The sequence below is a fragment of the Salmo trutta genome, chromosome 17 (genome assembly GCF_901001165.1).
Source record: "Salmo trutta chromosome 17, fSalTru1.1, whole genome shotgun sequence".
NCBI lineage: Eukaryota > Metazoa > Chordata > Actinopteri > Salmoniformes > Salmonidae > Salmo > Salmo trutta.
Window position 1 is genome coordinate 40,370,056 of NC_042973.1, and position 20,702 is coordinate 40,390,757.

At 42.0% G+C, this 20,702-nt stretch overlaps 1 protein-coding gene across 2 annotated transcripts in view; it reads left to right on the top strand.

Annotated features, from left to right (window-relative positions):
• The first annotated feature begins 2,867 nt into the window (after positions 1 to 2,867).
• Positions 2,868 to 20,702, top strand: part of LOC115152190 (ankyrin repeat and BTB/POZ domain-containing protein BTBD11-B) — a 137,098-nt gene continuing 119,263 nt past the window's right edge. The window contains exon 1 of one of the 2 annotated variants that reach the window (XM_029696772.1): positions 2,868 to 3,954. In XM_029696772.1, coding sequence (XP_029552632.1) covers positions 3,087 to 3,954 — 868 coding nt within the window. In that variant the 5' untranslated portion in view covers positions 2,868 to 3,086. The remainder of the gene's footprint in view (positions 3,955 to 20,702) is intronic. The other variant, XM_029696771.1, reaches the window with a different exon arrangement.

Genomic DNA, 20,702 nt, shown 5'->3' on the forward strand with positions numbered 1-20,702 from the left:
TATCAGCAAAGATCATAAGGTATCCCAAACACCTTAAAATGAAGCAACCAATTGTCACACAGTATTGCATTAGTGGGGCCTACACTTTAATTACATTGTCCTGAAGCATGAGGTGGGAAAACATGTGGATGATGATTGTGTGAAACAATTACAAACTGTAGTAGTTTTTATTCATGAGACAAGGGATGGGTGGGTAGTTGGATGAGGAAACATGCAGTTTGAATATCTAGACACTAGATTGTAATATGCAATAACAACACACCATCTTTAGTAGCATACATTAGGCTGCATATAGTAGAGTTGATAATAATTTTATGAAGGAAAAGTTCAATGACAACATGACTGTGTGAACTTTGAATATGTAAAATAATAAGGGAATTTCTTTATAGTAGCCTAAGTCTTCCTAGTCTGGAAATGTATGGTGAGGCTAGATCTTTGACATAATGATTGAGGTTTGCAAACTGAGCACCAGGGTTCAGTGTTGCTCCAGGGATAAGCAGCATACACCTTCAGCACAAAATGTACCAACAATACTCTCCTCAATCAAATTAAAATCAAATCAATGTAATTTGTCACATACACAGTTTGCAGCAGGTGGGAAAAGTGCAGTAAAATGCTTATGTGCTAGACCTTCAACAATGCAGTACATCAGTCAATAATAACAATAAAAAGAGTCAAGTAAAAAATAACAAGTAATAGAAGCGGTAGTATGCATAGTACTAATAGACTGTAGAGAAATATAAAGTGGGTAGTAGTGTCTTGGTCGCGCAGTAGAATAAATAGTATATAATAGAACAGCAGGGTTGACTGTTGTGTGTGTATGTCTGAGTGTGTGTGTGTATGTGTGTTCAATCCCATAGATGTCAACAGTGCCCCATATCAGGACCAATTAAAGTTAGATGAGAAATAGTCTATGTCCCAATTATCTCTCTTTCCTCCCAAAGTGTGCACTTGTTTACTTCCCCTCGCTGATTTGACAGGAAATGACTGGTATAAGAAATATGGTGGAACATTTGCCTGGCTACGCTTCCACATCGCTACGGCCAAGTCACGCTTCTCCACGATAAGTCTGGATTTGCCTCCCTCCCCGACAATTTTTAGAATGCAAAGACATTCTGCCTGTTCTTATTGGTCCCAGAAACCAAAGACAGTACAGTATGAAGATAGGCTAAAACTGCTTCTCCAATAGAAATCCCCGATCACACTTGTAGGTGATGTCATGGCGACGTTGGCTAGCTAAGCTCATGGGTAGAAACACGTCATTGTGTCTAACGGTCGCCTCGCGTCGAACTGCGCATGTGCAGGCCATCAAATCAAATGCACTCCTTTGATATAAAGTTATTTTTTACAAAAATGAAAATGTGTCCGTTTGTCAGTCATGAGGTTGGAGTAATAACATGTTCAACTACTTAAGACATTGGCTGGAGTCTAGGTTGTGCCTTTAGATTTTGAAAACATTAACAAATAAGGAAACATTTTTCACTTCTCTCATTGACTTCTCAAACCCCGGGCTAGTCTGTTTGGTTTCGCAAGCGTTCCTGGAATTCTCACAATATTGGGCCTCTGGGTTTAGAAACTCTGTGATGATGTTATCAACTTTGACACTCTGATTTGTTAGAGATGATCCAATCGCTGATTAATTTGTTTTGTACAACGCCCCTCATTTTGAAGTCCCACAAATGGCTTCTAGGATGGCAGTTTCAGACTGAATGTATGTAGCGATCGATAGAGCAGCAGAATTAAATTCAGGGTGAGTCATCGGACAAGTGGAACATCCCACTAGCCCATGCATCAACCAATCCAATGCTTTTACATTTGTGGGAATGTACACTTCAGGAGAAAGGTGATATTAAGATGCACCCAAAGCTATCTATGGCATAGGGCTATCAATCAGCTCAGGGACATTTTCTGTTGTTACACATGTTGACATTCACAATATGTTATGTACAGGGTAACCAACCTCTCTCGCTCTCTCTCTCTCTTTCTCTCTCTCTTTCTCCCTCTCTCTTATTCATGCAGTTTGTGTGTGCCTGTTAAATTATAATTTTCCACCTGTCAAAGGCTCTATTCACACACATGCGCGTGCGCATACACACACGCACACACACAGTCAATCAAATGATGCATCTTTAGCTTTTGACGCTGTATAACGTACGACCTTGACAAAGAATGCAGATGTCTTCCTATCAATGAGCTCTAGCTATCTCCATGTAAGGGATGCAGACCACAGAGAGGGGATACATTATGCATGTCATCCATTATTAATAGTCTTGAGTCATGTTACCATCATTACTGCCAGAAAAAAAAATTGTAAGGGACTTTACTATCCATAGCATGACACATTTGCTGCACTGTGGATAACCACATTATCCAGTTTATCCAGTCCATTAGAATCAGACCATTAGCAATGATGTTTGACCTCATGTTCAAATGACAGCAAATGAAAGGACTGTGGTGTTCCTCTGCCCAGGCATTGCTGATGCATGCCAGATCTTACAACACTTGGATTGGTATTTTAGGTATAAGCTACCCACGTCATATATAGCAATCTGTCAGTCAATGACACAACCGATGAAGTAGCACGGGACCATTGGTTGATGCAGGGGAACTCGACCTAATGAAGTTATATTTTCCAATATAAGCTAACGAAAAATTAAGAATATTACATAAAAAATTATTCTATAGGTACTTAATATTCACTTCTCGTATGGGCTGTACATTGAACTGAGTAGCCTAATCTAAATTAATAGATGGAGGCGGTCCTAATTCAAAAACTCAGTTTTCCCGAGAGTGTATTGGCCGTTTAAAGCGCTCTATTCTCCATAGCCCCGCCTCCATCTATCAGGCTCTTACTGCGTAAAATACAGACCACTGTAGCTGCACGAAGTGCTACGATGCAACGACTTTGAAGTTTTAGTTTGAACTGGGGAATAGCAAGTTGATGTTTTTTCAATGAAGGCAACAGGATAAAAGGTTTACTCTTCAGAATACATTGCACTAGGGCTTTAATTGCATTCATTTAATTGTATTAGGCGACGTTTTGTGCCATTAATTCCAAAGCCCTCTTTACAGTATGAGGTGCAGTTATGGCAAGGAGTAGTAATAAGTCAGTTACGAGGACCCTGGAGGATTTGACGCTTGATTCGGGTTATGGTGGAGCAGCGGACTCCTTCAGGTCTTCCAGTGCTTCACTGTGCTGTTCCGAGGCACATATACCGTATGCGCATGGGGCGAATTTCTGGCATTTAACCGACTCCATGCACAGTCGACACAACAGCCAAGACACTGTCAACACCGTCCTGGTCGAAGACGCCGAGAACCTGGAGTGCTTCGGACAGTGCGCTAAACTACCCGAGCTAGAGGACGTGCCATGGAGCCTCGGGGAAGTAGAGAGCGCACTAAACAAGGACGAAGAGTTGAGACTGGGGGTCGTCTCACAGGAGATCCTGGCTAGGCTCTCGGTTCTCATCAGCCGTGCGCTTGTGAGGGTCGCGAAGGAAGCGCAGCGCTTGAGTTTGCGCTATGCCAAATGCACCAAATATGAGATTCAAAGTGCCGTTAAGGTTGTCATGTCTTGGACTGTCTCTGTGAATTGCATCACAGCGGCACTCAGTGCATTATCCATGTACAACATGAGCACTGAGGACAAGTTCAGCCGCGGAAAATCGCTCCGGTGCGGACTCATTTTCAACGTGGGGAAGTTCTTCAGGTGGATGGTGGACAGCCGGGTTGCGGTGAGGATCCACGAGCACGCGGCCATCTACCTGACAGGGTGCATGGAGAGTCTTTTCCGAGAGGTGTACGCACGGGCACTGCGCAGCGCACTCGTGGAAAAAGATAACGGGATCCCTAAGTTCACAGTCGAGTCCCTTGAACAGGCCATCAACAACGACTCGGAGTTATGGGGGTTCCTGCAGCAATATCAACACCTCATTTGTGGGAAGAATGCGAGTGGTAAGTTGTGTACCTGATAAGTTCTGTGACGCATCAGCCTTGAGCGTAATTTTAACGTATTATTTGTTATTGTGCCAAAAACAGTGAAGTGATATCACCGGATGTAATATAGTCATTATCAAGTTAGCAGTTCACTCTCGCATACAACATTTGCGTTGGACAGGGATGGAGGGATAATCATGACCTCACATATGAATGATGTATTTGTTCCCGTGTCTGTCTGACGTGTCAGGATCATCCTGGGTCCTGGGTAACCTCATTGTTGAGTAACTGTATTCAAATGTCCTGTGCTGACGTACAAGCATAGAGGGGCCCCAACAGACACTGACGTTACATGCTTTCGCAATGGCTGTTTCTCAACATTTAAAAAAAAATCTAATTCCAACGTAAGCTCTTGCCTTCAGACTTCTCCATTGGTCTTCCTTGCTGAAATATATTTCATCAGTTGTAATCTAATGTAATAATCACCTAATGTAATAACAGGCTTTATTACATCTGTGATATATGCATTCAAAGTGCTTCTGTGGCCCCAGTGTTATCATGGGTTATTCTGAGTGATGTGAATGGGACTGAGTTGAAGACAGAGGAGAGGACCCTACTGATGCTGTTTTAAAGAGAGCTAAAGGGTAGGAGAAAGAGCACCGGTCAAATGGCTCAATGTACTGCCAATGGTCCATAGCACATCATCACACCCATTGCAATTGCGACAAGCGAAGACCTCAAATGCACTGTGGCCTAACTGTGGAAGGTTATGCAGCCTACCTCACAGCATTCTCATTTCCAATGTGTAATGATGTTTAACATATCTGAGTGATGGTTGACCTTTTAACCGAATGCTAACCGGAACCCTTCATATTGTTCCAGCCATTCTCTCTCTGCCTAGTAGGAGTAATTGAGGTGATTATTCCAGTATTATGGTAATGTTGGCCTCTCTCTTAGACTCAGTATGCATATCTTTATAGCATCTCTACTGCAACCAGAGCTATTTTCCTGCGCTGGTGATTTTCATAAACAGAACTCCAAATCCATTGTGGTGATTAAATCTCCCTGTTTCTTTTGCATTTAGTATGACTCCCCCTCCCTGTCCCTGCCCACCACTCCCCTCTTCATCCATCCCCTCCTCCCTTCTCTCTAAAGCCATAGAGTGGCCCCCTGTGCTGGCAGAGTGGGCTCCTTGGTCAGAGAGAGGGTATTTGTCCTGCAAGTTAGAGTGTATTTGTTATAGGGACCAGAGTTCTTCCTGACCATGCAATCTGATCAGTGAAAACTTGGCCTTATAGGCTAAGGTCTCAGAGACCCTTGTCAGGTCATGTGGTCAGTAAATACTACTAGAACCTAGTTTTAGTTTACATTTTACTATTCAAATGTCCAAGATCAAGATGGCAGCATGTTATAGCAAAAGAAAACCAGCTGTCGTTCATTGAAAAGAGCTATTATAAAGAGCTATTATTTTATAATCCTCTACATTTCCCACTTTCCAGTGTGAAATAAAGGCGTATTGATGAAGTGTATGTGGTAAACATTTCATGTCATGGGAGCCATTGGAACACCACAGGGACTATTACCCCTACCACCACCACCACAGGGACCATTACCCCTACCACACACTACTTCTACTTACACAACTACTATCCTACTATCCTAACTATCCTATTCCTTCCCCCTGTTCTCACGTTTACTGAGCTACTACCCACTGGGCACAGACGACAGTTCAGAGTTCGTTTTCAACCAAAATTGTTCCCATGTAATTGGATTTAGGTTGTGTGAAAAAAAGACAAAATGCCCTCATGTTGATGACTTTCTGCAAATCCAATAGATTTTGCCCAGTTGGTAGCAGTTCTCCATTGGCACATCAGGCATATGGCAACCCTGGCCCTCCCCTCCAACCAGCCTGGTCTCATAGACTAAACATAACATAATAAATGTAAATCCGGGACACTCAAATTAGTATGATATGTTACGTTTGGTATGGTTACATAAGACAGGTTAGTTAAGGCAAAAACGAATAGGGTGGTTGATCAGGGTGGATGGGTAGTTGTATAAAACGAACGTCTAGCAACCCAAAGGTTTTGTGTTCGAATCTCATCACGGACAACTTTTGCATTTGAGCTAATTAGAAACTTTGTAACTACTTACTACTTTTTTCTACTTTGCAACTACTTAGCATGTTAGCTAACCCTTCCCCTAACCTTACCCCTTTAACTTAACTCCTAACCTTAACCCCTAGCCTAGCTAGCATTAGCCACTTAGTTAACGTTAGTGTTAGCTGTCTAGATAACTAGCTAACGTTAGCCACAACAAATTGTAATTCGTAACATATCATACAAACTGCAGTTCATAACATATCATACGAAATGGATGGACATCCACAAATTAATACATACCAGGCGAAGCGTAACATATCCTACTAATTGGAGTGTCCCTGACTTACATTGACAATGTTATGTCTACCCCTGAGTCCACATTGCTCCCACACACCTCAAGGGTTGATTTCAGCAGATACTGCCTCTGTATTCTGCTTAGGTGTTGGGTTCCCCTCTCTGCCTTTGGTATCCTGTCAAATTGTTCTGAGAACATTAAGAAACGTTCTTCTATGGGAATTTCAGTACTTTAGCATAACGTTTCCTCAGTGGTGGAAAAGTACTCAATTATCATACTTGAGTAAAAGTAAAGGTAACTTCATAAAAAAATACTAAAGTAAAAGTGAAAGTCACCCAGTAAAATACTACTTCAGTAAAAGTCTAAAAGTATTTGGTTTTATATCTACTTAAGTATCAAAAGTAAATGTAATTGTTAAAATATGCTTAAGTATCAAAAGTAAAAGTAAAAGTATAAATCATTTCAAATTCCTTATATTCAACAAATCGGCACGATTTTCTTGTTTTTTAAATTTATGGATAGCCAGGGGCACACTCCAACACTCACACATCATTTACAAACTAAGCATGTGTGTTTAGTGAGTCCGCCAGATCAGAGGCAGTAGGGATGACCAGGCATGTTCTCTTGATAAGTTCTCTAAAATGTGCAATTTTGGCAAACAACACAGTGCCACAGATGTCTCAAGTTTTGAGGGAGCGTGCAATTGGCATGCTGACTGCAGGAATGTCCACCAGAGCTGTTACCAGAAAATGAATGTTAATTTATTTACCATAAGCCGCCTACAACGTTGTTTTAGAGAATTTGTCAGTACATCCAACCAGCCTCTCAACCACAGACCACGTGTAACCACACCAGCCCAGGACCTCCACATCCATCTTTTTCACCTGTGAGATCGTCTGAGAACAGCCACCCGGACAACTGATGAAACTGGGTTTGCACAACCGAATAATTTCTGCACAAATTGTCAGAAACCATCTCAGGGAAACTCATCTGCATGCTCGACGTCCTCACCACGGTCTTGACCTGACTGCAGTTTGTCGTCGTAACCAAATTCAACCCAAAATTAACTAGCAGTATTATTCAAAGTTATTAAAACATTCATAGAACGTTTTAAGGAAGTTATTCAAAAACCTAACCTAAAATGTCTATTCTCATATCGTTAATAAAATCTCCCAGGAAAACATTCAAGGAACCAGAGTAAAACGTTCTCAGAATCTCCCTGGTATGTATGTAGTTCTGTCCTTGAGCTCTTCTTGTCTATTGATGTTCTGTATTATGTCATTCTGTATTATGTTTCATGTTTGGTGTGGACCCCAGGAAGAGTAGCTGCTGCTTTTTCAACAGCTAATGGGGATCCTAATAAAATACAAAAAATTTCCAAATACCTACAACCTAAAAAGAAACTTTTCTAGAACAGGCAAAATCTTTACTTCTGTTCTCAGAACGGTTAAAAAACGTTCCGTTTTACCGGTCAGGAAACATATAGCTTCCTTCCCACAACCAATGTGAAATCAAAAACATACGTTCCCACAACTTCCAAAGAACCAAATGTGCTAGCTGGGATTTCTCTACAGTGCAAGTTAGACACATGAGGTGTATTTAATTTTAGACACAAGTAAATAAGATGTTTTATGTCAGTTTAGTATGCTATGTCTGGGTGTGTGTCTCTATAGTCTATGGAGACTGCAGCTGTGAGAGAATGTGTAGGTTGAAGTTCCATTCAGGGGTTCCATTCAGGGCTGCTTTGTGCCTTATCCAGTATTTCCCTGTGAGATTGGTGCCTGTTGTCCACAGTATGACATGTGCTGTGGTAAGCATTGTGGTCCAACAGGAATGAGAGGGGTTTGCTATGGTACCAGACTGTAGCAGACCCTGTAATGTCTGGGGCTGGGATATCTGTGGCATAGAAAAACACACACATACCCACACACACACACACACAGTCTTGTATAACTAATCTTGTGGGGACATACAATTCAGTCCCATTCAAAATCCTATTTTCCCTAAACCCTAAACCTAACCCTAGCTCCTAACCCTAAAACTAACCCTAAACGTAATTCTAACACTAATTCTAACCTTAACCCTAAACCCCTTAGCATAGCATTTAACCTTGTAGGGACTAACAAACTGTCCCCAGTTGATCAAATGTTTGTTTGTTTGTTTGCTATTCTTGTGGGGACTTCGACACACACACACACACACACACACACACACACACACACACACACACACACACACACACACACACACACACACACACACACACACACACACACACACACACACACACACACACACACAAGCCCCTTGCTTATGCTTAGAGAGCAGCAATGGGTTTAATAATGAGTGTAGGCAATGTTAATATTACATGGTGTGTGGTACTGTGGTTTCACAGACATTTGAGGTGAGGAGGGATTTTTGCCAACTTTATTTCAGATGATCAAGCACTAAGACGTGATCAAAACCAGGCAACCCAGAACCCAGGGTGGAGATGGATTTAGTGTCTAAGGTTTATCTTTGACATTATTCACAGGCCATGGAGGATTTCTGAAAAACATTTAGCCGTCTCCCTTTCTCATACACTGCATGATGACACATGCAGCTGGCAGATTGACACTAAGCACATCGCACTCTGTCTCAGTCAGAGTCTATGGGAGCCAGTGCAACTGCGGAGTCACTGTGCACCAGACAGATAGAAACTGAGCATCAGCACCATTGTATCCAAGAAGACCTTGGAGTGTACAAAACATTAAGAAAACCTGCTCTTTCCATGACATATACTAACCAGGTGAATCCAGGTGAAAATGCGTTTTATGTGCCCCCAACCGATTGTGTTTTTTTGTTTGTTTATTTGCGTTGTTTGTAACTTATTTTTTTACTTATTTTGTATATAATGTTGCCGCTACCGTCTCTTATGACCAAATATTATTTCTGGACATCAGGACTGCGATTACTCACCACGATTACTCACGGCAGAATCCTTTTTTTCCTTTAATGAGTCTGACGAGCTCGACGCGAACGATATACTGCTTTCTCTGGAACAGGCCCAGATCCCTGTGATTTGCATGAAGAGGAGGCGGGGAAAAAGGGCAAGAGGGCAGGCTGCTTTCTGAGAATTCATAGGCGATCGAATAAACCCCCACTTCCTTCCATTCTGCGAGCAAACGTGCAATCTTTGGACAATAAAATAGATGACCTACGTGGAAGATTAAACTACCAATGGGACATTCAAAACTGTAATACATTATGCTTCACGGAGTCGTGGCTGAACGATGACACTATCAACATACAGCTAGCTGGTTATACGCTGTACCGGCAGGATAGAACAGCGGCGTCTGGTAAGACAAGGGGCGGCGGACTATGTATTTTTGTAAATAACAGCTGGTGCATGATATCTAAGGAAGTCTCGAGCTATTTCTCACCTCAGGTAGAGTATCTCATGATAAGCTGTGCACCACACTATCTACCTAGAGAGTTTTATCTGTATTTTTTTGTAGCTGTTTACATACCACCACAGTCAGAGGCTGGCACTAAGACAGCATTGAATGAGCTGTATTCCGCCATAAGCAAACAAGAAAACGCTCACCCAGAGGCGGCACTCCTAGTAGCCAGGGACTTTAATGCAGGGAAACTTAAATCTGTTTTACCAAATTTCTATCAGCATGTTAAATGTGCAACCAGAAGAAAAAAACTCTCGACCACCTTTACTCCACACACAGAGACGCATACAAAGCTCTCCCTCGCCCTCCATTTGGCAAATCTGACCATAATTCTATCCTCCTGATTCCTGCTTACAAACAAAAATGAAAGAAGGAAGCACCAGTGACAAGATCAATAAAAAAGTGGTCAGATGAAGCAGATGCTAAGCTACAGGACTGTTTTGCTAGCACAGACTGGAATATGTTCTGGGATTCCTCCGATGGCATTGAGGAGTACACCACATCAGTCACTGGCTTCATCAATAAGTGCATCGATGACGTCGTCCCCACCGTGACCATATGTACATAGCCCAACCAGAAGCCATGGATTACAGGCAACATCTGCACTGAGCTAAAGGCTAGAGCTGCCGCTTTCAAGGAGTGGGACTCTAACCCGGAAGCTTATAATAAATCCCACTATGCCCTTCAACGAACCATCAAACAGGCAGAGCGTCAATACAGGACTAAGATCGAGTCGTACTACACCGGCTCTGACACTCGTCGGATGTGGCAGGGCTTGCAAACCATTACAGACTACAAAGGGAAGCACAGCCAAGCGCTGCCCAGTGACACGAGCCTATCAGACGAGCTAAACTACTTCTATGCTCGCTTCGAGGCAAATAACACTGAAACATGCGTGAGAGCACCAGCTGTTCCGGAAGACTGTGTGATCATGCTCTCCGCAGCCGATGTGAGTAAGACCTTTAAACAGGTCATCATTCACAAGGCCGCAGGGCCAGATGGATTACCAGGACGTGTACTGCAAGCATGCGCTGACCAACTGGCAAGTGTCTTCACTGACATTTTCAACCTCTCCTTGTCAAAGTCTGTAATACCAACATGTTTTAAGCAGACCACCATTGTGCCTGTGCCCAAGAACACTAAGGTAACCTGCCTAAATGACTACCGACCCGTAGCTTTGAAAGGCTGGTTATGGCTCACAACAGATCCACAGATGATGTAATCTCTATTGCACTTCACACTGCCCTTTCCCACTTGGACAAAGGAACACCTATGTGAGAGTGATATTCATTGACTACAGCTCAGCGTTCAACACCATAGTGCCCTCAAAGCTCATCACTAAGCTAAATACCCTGGGACTAAACACCTCCCTCTGCAACTGGATCCTTCCTGGACTTCCTGATGGGCAGCCCCCAGGTGGTAAGGGTAGGTAGCAACACATCCGCCACGCTGATCCTCAACACGGGGGCCCCTGAGTGCGTGCTCAGTTCACTTGTCACAAGTGTCGATGAAGGGGGACCAAAACGCAGCGGGTATAGTGATCATCTTCTTTTATTACTTACTAAAATAAAGTGAACACTTAAACGAAAAGAATTAACAACAACCAACAGTTCTTTCTGTAAGGTACACAGACTATGCAGAAAGCAACCACCCACAAAAACACAGGAAAAAACAGGCTGCCTAAGTATGGCTTCCAATCAGAGACAACGAAAGACACCTGCCTCTGATTGGAAGCCATACCTGGTCACACATAGAAAAAGAAACATAGAAATGGAAAACTAGAACCAAAATCCCCTAGAACCAAAAACACACAAAACAAACACCCCCCTGCCACGCCCTGACCAACTATAATGACAAATAACCCCTTTTACTGGTCAGGACGTGACATCACTCCTGTAGTCCTTGTTCACTTACAACTGCAGGGCCAGGCACGACTCTAACACCATCATTAAGTTTGCCGATGACACAACAGTGGTAGGCCTGATTACTAACAACGACGAGACAGCCTATAGGGAGGAAGTCAGAGACCTGGCCGTGTGGTGCCAGGACAACAACCTCTCCCTCAACGTGATCAAGACAAAAGAGATGATTGTGGACTACAGGAAAAAGAGGACCAAGCACACCCCCATTCTCATCGACGGGGCTGTAGTGGAGCAGGTTGAGAGTTTCAAGTTCCTTGGTGTCCACACCACCAACAAACTAACATGGTCCAAACACATCAAGACAGTCGTGAAGAGGGCACAACAAAACCTATTCCCCCTCAGGAGACTGAAAAGATTTGGCATGGGTCCTCAGATCCTCAAAAGGTTCTACAGCTGCACTATCGAGAGCATCCTGACTGGTTGAATCACTGCCTGGTATGGCAACTGCTTGGCCTTCAACCGCAAGGCACTACAGAGGGTAGTGCGAATGACCCAGTACATCACTGGGGCCAAGCTACTTCCATCCAGGACCTCTATACCAGGCGGTGTCAGAGGATGGCCCTAAAAATTGTCAAAGACTCCAGCCACCCTAGTCATAGACTGTTCTCTCTGCTACCGCATGGCAAGCAGTACCGGGGCACGAAGTCTATGTCCAAGAGGCTTCTAAACAGCTTCTACCCCCAAGCCATAAGACTCCTGAACACCTAATCAAATGGCTACACAGACTATTTGCATTGACTCCCCCCCCTTTTACACCGCTGCTACTCTCTGTTGTTATCATCTATGCATAGTCACTTTAATAACTCTACATGCATGTACATATTACCTCAACTAACCTGTACCCCCGCACATTGACTCTGTACCGGTACCCCCCTGTATGTAGTCTTGCTATTGTTATTTTACTGCTGCTCTTTAATTCGTTGTTACTTTTATTTCTTATTCTTATCCATATTTTTTTAAACTGCATTTTTGGTTAGGGCATATCGCTGTAAGGTCTACACCTGTTGTATTTGGCGCATGTGACTAATACAATTTGATTTGAACGCTATGATCCCATATTGATGTCACTTGTTAAATTCACATCAGTTTAGAGGAAAGGGAGGAGACAGGTTAAGGATTTTTAAGCCTTGAGACATTTGGGACATGGATTGCGTATGTGTGCCATTCAGAAGGTGAATGGGCAGGACAAAAGATTTAACTGCCTTTGAATGGGGTATGGTAGTAGGTGCCAGGAGCACTGGTTTGTGTCAAGAACTGTAACGCTGCAGGGTTTGTCACGCTCAACAGTTTCTGTGTGTATCAAGAATGGTCCATAACCTAAAGGACATCCAGCCAACTTGACACAATTGTGGAAAGCATTGGAGTCAACATGGGTCAGCATCCCTGTGGAAAGCTTTCAACACATTGTAGAGTCCATGCCCTGGCGAATTGAGGCTGTTCTAAGGGCAAAAGCGGGAGTTGCAGCTCAATTTTAGGAAGGTGTTCTTAATGTTTTGTACACTCAGTGTATAATCCTATGAAAAACCTGCAGTCTGTAGTGCTATACCAGCAAGCAAGTAAATTCAATAGGGAGACCACATTAGTTATCCTCCAGGGATTTGAAACATCGGAGGGCATCCTAACTCCACTGAAGTAAAATTCTGACGTAGCCTCCCATTGATATCGCATTGATACCCATTGACTAATTTAGGATTCGACCCACAGTGAATGGCTCATGGTGTGTGGAAAATCTGGATTTGTTTTAGAGAGGCTTTGGCATGATGAAAGTAAACAACCGATCAGTACTTCTGAATATAGCTGGAGGGAGTCAGGGTCCACATGTGGCAATGCCGATTAGTCAGACAAAGCTGTGCTGTCACACGCACTCATTCTCTATAGGCTTGCTGCTAGTGATTACTCCTGTAGCTTGGAGGCACTGTCTAGTTCCGCATGCAGACAGGTATTATGGTTGAAAATTTGTTCTGCATAAAAATAAATTACATTAACTTACTTATATCATATCTTTTAAACGGAATATAGCCAACAATATAATTTTTTATGATATAATTTACTTTTTACTACAATGCTGCTTTAGGCTTATTGTCAGTGACAATGTGTATTTCATCTTACTGAGGCCTGTAGGAAAGAGAGGAGCACATATTCTCTCAGATATTGTGGCATGTTGGGGCAAGACTCTAGGTTTCTGCTCCTTGATTCATGATAAGTGAACCACAAACAATGGTTCTCAGTAATGTTCGTACACACACACACACACACACACACACACACACACACACACACACACACACTCTCTCTCTCGTCTTTCGGGTATGTTTGTTTCCCTCAACAAACACCAGATCTAGTCAGATAAGACCTCTAATCTGGTTAAAGATCAACATCAACAGAAAGGCTTCCAGGCAGAGTTGTGGACTCGAGCAACGATCCCTCAAATTCTTCTCATCACTGTGCAAATTTTGCTGAGCGCAAACTTGAACATTGTGAAAATTGAAGCTGTACCCGCTCTAAGTTACAGTTTTAACAGTGACCATGTAGGATACTGTGGCTATTAGGTCATAATGTAGGCCTACCAGAGTGGCCTACCATAAAAAAAAATGGAGAAAATGCATCCCATAACATTCTAACATGGAAATAGCTGTTCTATCATTCAGCCTACATTCAGCCTACAGAAGCAGCCAGTTGTTCAATGTTTGCCTACATTCCATGAGACTTTTGAAAAAAACATGCAGGGCTTGACATTAACCTAGTGATCCACTTGTCCTTCAGACAAGACGGCGACTTGAAATGTTGTTGTGTTGTTTGATGTAAGAAACCACTTTACAAAATATAATGCATTATTATTCCCATACCATTATTACAGAGAATCAGATAAATTATGCTACCCTCTGCCTATTGGCAACTTAGCTTATTCAAGCCTTTCTCAAAATACAACACTGCCACTTTAAGACAAAAAAAGCTTTTTACCTGACCTGCTTTTCAAAGATGTCTAGAAATGTACATGTTTTGTGCTCTTGTAGGAAGTAATCACTCCCCTATTGTTGACTACAAATGATCTATAACTGGGCTAATAACTCACTAACTAGCAAAGGATATAAACAAAATGTGCACACGTGGCTACATGCATCTTCCGCTTTAATCTCAAAACAAGCGCATCGACTCACGACTGCTCATACTGTAAGCACAGTCCAGTTCAAAGTAAATGGCACAGATCCATATATGGCAATGGTCTATTTGCATATAGGCCTATTTGCAGCTCTGATTGTTTATGCCGCACCGGTCTGTGTAGAGTATGGGCTGAGTAGTGCTTGTCAATGCATTATAATCCTACTTCGATGTGTTCTGCCTAAAACAAAATCTCTTGCATAGTTCATTTTGTTTCGCTATGTTGCATTGAACGTGGCTAATATTGCATTGTTTTGATCATAATCACAAGTAAAGGGAAACGTTAATCGTTTATCAGGGAAACGTTAATCAGGGAAAACTTTAGAAGAGTGGTCATCAACCTGTTCTGAGTCAAGATCACTTTCTGAGTCAAAATGCAAGTCAAATTTTTTTCAGCTTGACTTAAAAAAAGGTAAGCATATGCACCATTAACCAATTAAAAACAGTACTGTAACAATGAGGTTTGTACAGTAAGCTATAGGCCCAATATGTTATCATTGCATATTGGTTTTGCTTGAATTTCCAAACCAATACATTGTATTTAGGGCAATTGTTTTAAATTATATTTCAAAATTTGAGATACTGGTAATATATCCGTTGTTGTATTACTTGTGAGGTACAGCTGAGTGAGCATACATTTAAATACACTGAACAAAAATATAAACGCAACAGGCAAAGTGTTGGAACCATGTTTCATGAACTGAAATAAAAGATCCCAGAAATGTTCCATACGTATGAAAAGCTTATTTCTCTCACATTTTTTACACACATTTCTTTACATCCCTGTTAGTGAGCATTTCTTCTTTGCCAAGATAATCCATCCACCTGACAGGTGTGGCATATAAAGAAGCTGATTAAACAGCATGATCATTACACAGGTACACCTTGTGCTGTGGACAATAAAAGGCCACTCTAAAATTCAAAATGGCAACAGTTCGCAACAGTTCGCCTACCCAGCACGCAGGGCAGGCAGCTGAATCAGGTGCACCTAACGGCCAACAGCCCGCACATGTGCAGTTTAGAGGGAACATTATCACTTTTTTTTCTTCACAGAGCACCTTGATAACAGGTTGTTAAGCAAAAAAATGTTTGTTTGTCCAGACCATAGAGAGCATATTAAATTAGTATTACTGTTCTAATTCCTAATCATAATGTCTAAATTCTCAAAGTAAATACTGCAAATCCTTAGTCCCCTCCCCGATTTCATCGTGGGGGACAATTATTTCGGTGCACCATAGACGCAACTCTTCACTTGCGCTCTCCAAACTCCCGCCAGTGGAGAGTGCTTTGTTCTCTTGTTGAAATGTTTGCTGTTGCTTTTACACGTTTAAATGCGTATGTGGTAAATCAATAATTGCTAGCGTTTCATCATTCCATCTCTGTACCGTTTATTACAACACTTAGGCTTTTCTGTTTCATGTTTGATATGAAACATTTTCATTCAGGGAGATAACTTTGGTTTTAGAAGTGGGGGAATAATAGTTTTTTTTTAAATCCAGTCTGATAAACAGCTTACGCGACCCCTCGGAGTCATCCGCATGGGCCTAAAGCACACCGATCCTCGTTTTGTATCACATTCCAATGCTAAAACTGGGGGAGAGAAACATTCATGTCCACCCCATCCCCAGTGAAAGTTGCGCCCTTGTTTTCATTTATTATTTCTTACCGTCTTAGTGGGTGTGATATGTAATGTGCACATGAACGTTTGAAAGACTCATGAGGTATTTGTATTTAATTCAATGTATGGTTTCCTTTGTTTGTATTTCCCGGGCTATGTCGATAGTTAGTTCATAGTTCCGCGTGTAAGTGTCCTATTTCTCTGTCATTCTGGTTGTGCTTAATAGCGCGCCATCCTTTGGAGTCAGTACGTTGAAAAAGAAACAATTATTGTTCCATGTATGAATGGTGATGACATATTTAATAATCAATGTCTGATTAAGAGGAATGTAACAATGGATGTGGAAATCGTATTTTACATTGCAATTGCCAATTAGGTAATTGTATGGTCCTGGGCGGTGCATATGTACCTGGTTGAGCTACTGTTAGACAGATTCGATTTGTTTTTTCAAGAGGAGGCTATGCGGTCTTTCCCTCGTAGGCTGCATCTACATAGGCAGCCCAATTCTGATATTTCTTCCACTAATTGGTCTTTTGACCAATCACATTAGATATTTTCACATATTTTTTTCAAAGCTAATCTGATCAGTCAAAAGACCAATTAGTGGAAAGAATATCAGAATTGGGTTACCTGTGTAAACACAGCCCATCAGTGTCCGTTCAGATAGGAAAGGTTAAGACTGATACAGAGGCAAATTCTTTTGGGCTATTGCCCATGTATATTTGGTAAATCTACTTGCATATTTTGTATGACCTGTGCTTTTCAATGGTGAAAGCTTGGTAGTCCTGCACTCTGAGCATGTCAACCTGCCTTGCCTTCTGCTGATTTCATGCCCTTACCACTGCTACAAGGTCCCTATTTTACAATGACATAATCAAAACGTGTTGTAGACAGAATAATGAAAAGGGCTGTTTGGTAGCCTCAAGAAATAGACAAAGATTTGTACTTGAACAAGTCGTTGCATGTATAGATACATTTTTTTACTTGACTTGAGACTTGACTTGAAAAAACTTGACTCGACTTGCTCTTAGAACGCACGACTTGGACTTGACTCGAGATTCGACTTGTTTTACTTGGGACTCGACTTGAGACTCTGACCTTGTGACTTGAGACTTGCTTATGACTCGAATAATAGTGACTTGGTCCCACCTCTGCTTCCAGGATACCAACAGATCGTCTTGATTACAACAAATTCACCACCCTATTTCTAACCAGAGAAACAGTGAGGACCTGCGATGCCAGCCCAATACCCATTACTACATAATACACCATAGGTTCAGTTCCATACAATTAGACCCGATTCACTGTCTCCTTAGTGTCAATAGACACAATGATAATCAGAGACCCATCAAACCCATCAACAGTTATGTGATGGTTTGTGTTTGAGTGGGTAGAGAGCAGGTTATGCTTACAATCTTCAGAACATGTGCTAATCCTAAAGTGTAACATGCAGGCGTAGCAGACTCCATTCAACCCGGACCACCGCTGCACCCGAGTTCAATCAGTCAGAGAATCAGGGAGTGTGTGTGTGTGTGTGTGTGTGTGTGTGTGTGTGTGTGTGTCTGTGTGGTTATCTCTACAGAACACCCATGTGTTATCCAAAGATGGCTGGGATGATTTGCAATGCTAGCTAATCTATGTTCTATCATCCAGTCACTTCTAAAAGGATGCAGCTGTTTGCAGCCTTGTATTTATACTTCATGAATATGGGAGCTCAAAGACTGGTTGAGAGAGTTGTAAACAGACCAATAACAACAGAGATGGTTGAAACCAATTGACGGTTGAAACTTCATTATCATATATTTTGCTACCTTCTGATGTGTTCTTAATGTTTTATTGCTTGCTGGTATGAAATGCCGATGGGAGCATTATAATATACACTAAATGTACCAAACATTATAAGCTCCTGCTCTTTCCATGACACAGACTGACCCGCCAAAAGCTATGATCCCTTATTGATGTCACTTGTTAAATCCACTTCAATCGGTGTAAATGAAGGGGAGGAGACAGGTTAAAGAAAGATTTTTAAGAAGGTGTTCTTAATGTTTTGTACACTCAGTGTTCTTAATGTTTTGTACATCCAGTAATCCTTGGCTATGGCACTGGGGCTCTATCTTGTGGCTTTGTGAAATAAAGGTATCAGGACACTATTATTCTAGCCTTGTGTAAATCACTTTATGTGTGCTTCCCCCGCAGAGGGGAAATAAATTACGCCTCAGCTGTACAACACAGGGCCTGATGTGGTTCATATGGAAGATAAACATCTCCGCTCCAGGCATGTCACCATCTCAGAGAAATAAACATTCCCGTGTGATTTCTGATTTATAGTGTTATCGTAGGTAGAGATGGTTCAGGGCACGGGGAACAACATTAAGGCAATTTATTCTACCTAGTGACGATGTCACTGTAGACATGCTCTGTGTGTACGTTTGTGTGTGTGTGTGTTTTTTGAGAGAGAAAACATAAATCACATAATTTGACTTTTTCTTTGCTGGGTCACTTCCTAGAGCCCAGTGGAACTGATGATTCTGCTCCCAAGGACTGCTATCCCACTGGGATAGCTATAACTGACTATAACAGCTCTGGTCCTTGCTTTAGTCAGAAAACTCTCTAACCTCCCTCCACTCTAGTCGGATGACTTCCATAAGATTACTCCTGAAAATAGAGGATATCTCTCCGACTCCTTTCTCAGTGCATTCATGATGAGGCACCTTTGTATCATTGCTTTGATTGAGAGTATTAATTAAAGCTGAGTCATATTGTTTAAAGATCTATTGAGTTTAATTAAATTAGGCACCCAACTGAAGAAAATGGACTGGAACAGGGAGAAACTACCTGAACTTGTCCAATAATAAACACTTATTGTCTATTGGAAAATGTTTTGTTATTGTGTTCCCTAATGAATAGAACCCTGAGTTTGGGTGACCTTGTCCTGCCTTGGCTATCTGGCAGAGGTCTAATATTACTATCAGTCCAGACATGGAGGACTTTGCTGGGAACCCATTCCTCCCTTCAACCCTGCAGTCTGCACACTGAGCCACATGGGCCTTGGCCTAGGCCTTGGCAGATATCCCCCTATCCAGCGTCAATCTCTAGGTTTAGTGTGTGTGTGTGTGCGTGCGTGCGCGTGCGTGTGTGTGTGTGTGTGTGCGTGCGTGTGTGTGTGAGAGAGAAAAAAACTTGTGTTACTGTGGGTCTGTGGACATGTGTGTGAGTCTGCATGCATGTGGTTCTGCGTGTGTGGATTGACTCTTTGACGGGCTAAGAAATATCATTTTTACACAAACACACAAAATAAGAAAAGGGAAAGCCTGTCAGAAACCCTATTCATTCAGGCAGCTCTTGTGCCCCTCACTCTTAGACATTGAGTAGCTCGGCTCAGCCTTGTCTAGTACCGACGACATATGGTACGCATTACTCCTCGAATGTCTTTTCTTCATGATATTTTTTATTGCAAACACATGCTCGTTCCTGCGTGACTCTTATTTCACCCTTGCTGAGAATCGGTGAGAGACAGAATAAAAGGCTCATTGTGAGGAAACGGATGGAGAGCAGGTACAGCATAGCCCTTCATGTAGTTATATAGGAGTCGGTAGCGCTTCTCCTGCCTTTCACTGCATTCCTCAACCAACTCAAAAGCTTTAAATGTAAGCTGAGTACGTCCATGTGTCCCCCTAGGGGAGAGGGAAGGACACTTAAGATTATATTTGTAATTGTCTTAAATAACCTAAATAATGCCGCTCAGCTTACTGTATGTTTTGCCTTATATTTGCCTTATGGCTTAGTCATTAACATAGACTTTATTTGTTTGTTTAGCTTTTGCAGCAGCTACTCTTCCTGGAGTCCACAAAAAAACAAACGTGACAAGTAACAAAACACTGATAGACAAGGAAAGTCACACAAATTTAAAATACAATGATACACAAGCAATGCAAAAAAATGACAAAGAATACAACAACAATTTGGTGTGAGTTACTGTGTCTATGTTTTTGTGTGTGTCCTTTCAGTCCCCGCCGTGCCATGGGTTGTTTTTTAATCTGTTTTTTTATTGGTAATTTTGCTGTTTGCTTAAGTAATTGGAGATAGAAGGGAGTTCCATGCGATCATGGCTCTGTATAAAACTGTGCATTGCCATGAATTCATTTCGGAGACTGTGAAGAGACCCCTGATGGCATGTCTTGTGGGGTATGTATGGTTGTCTGAGCTGAATGTTATTTGATTATGCAGACA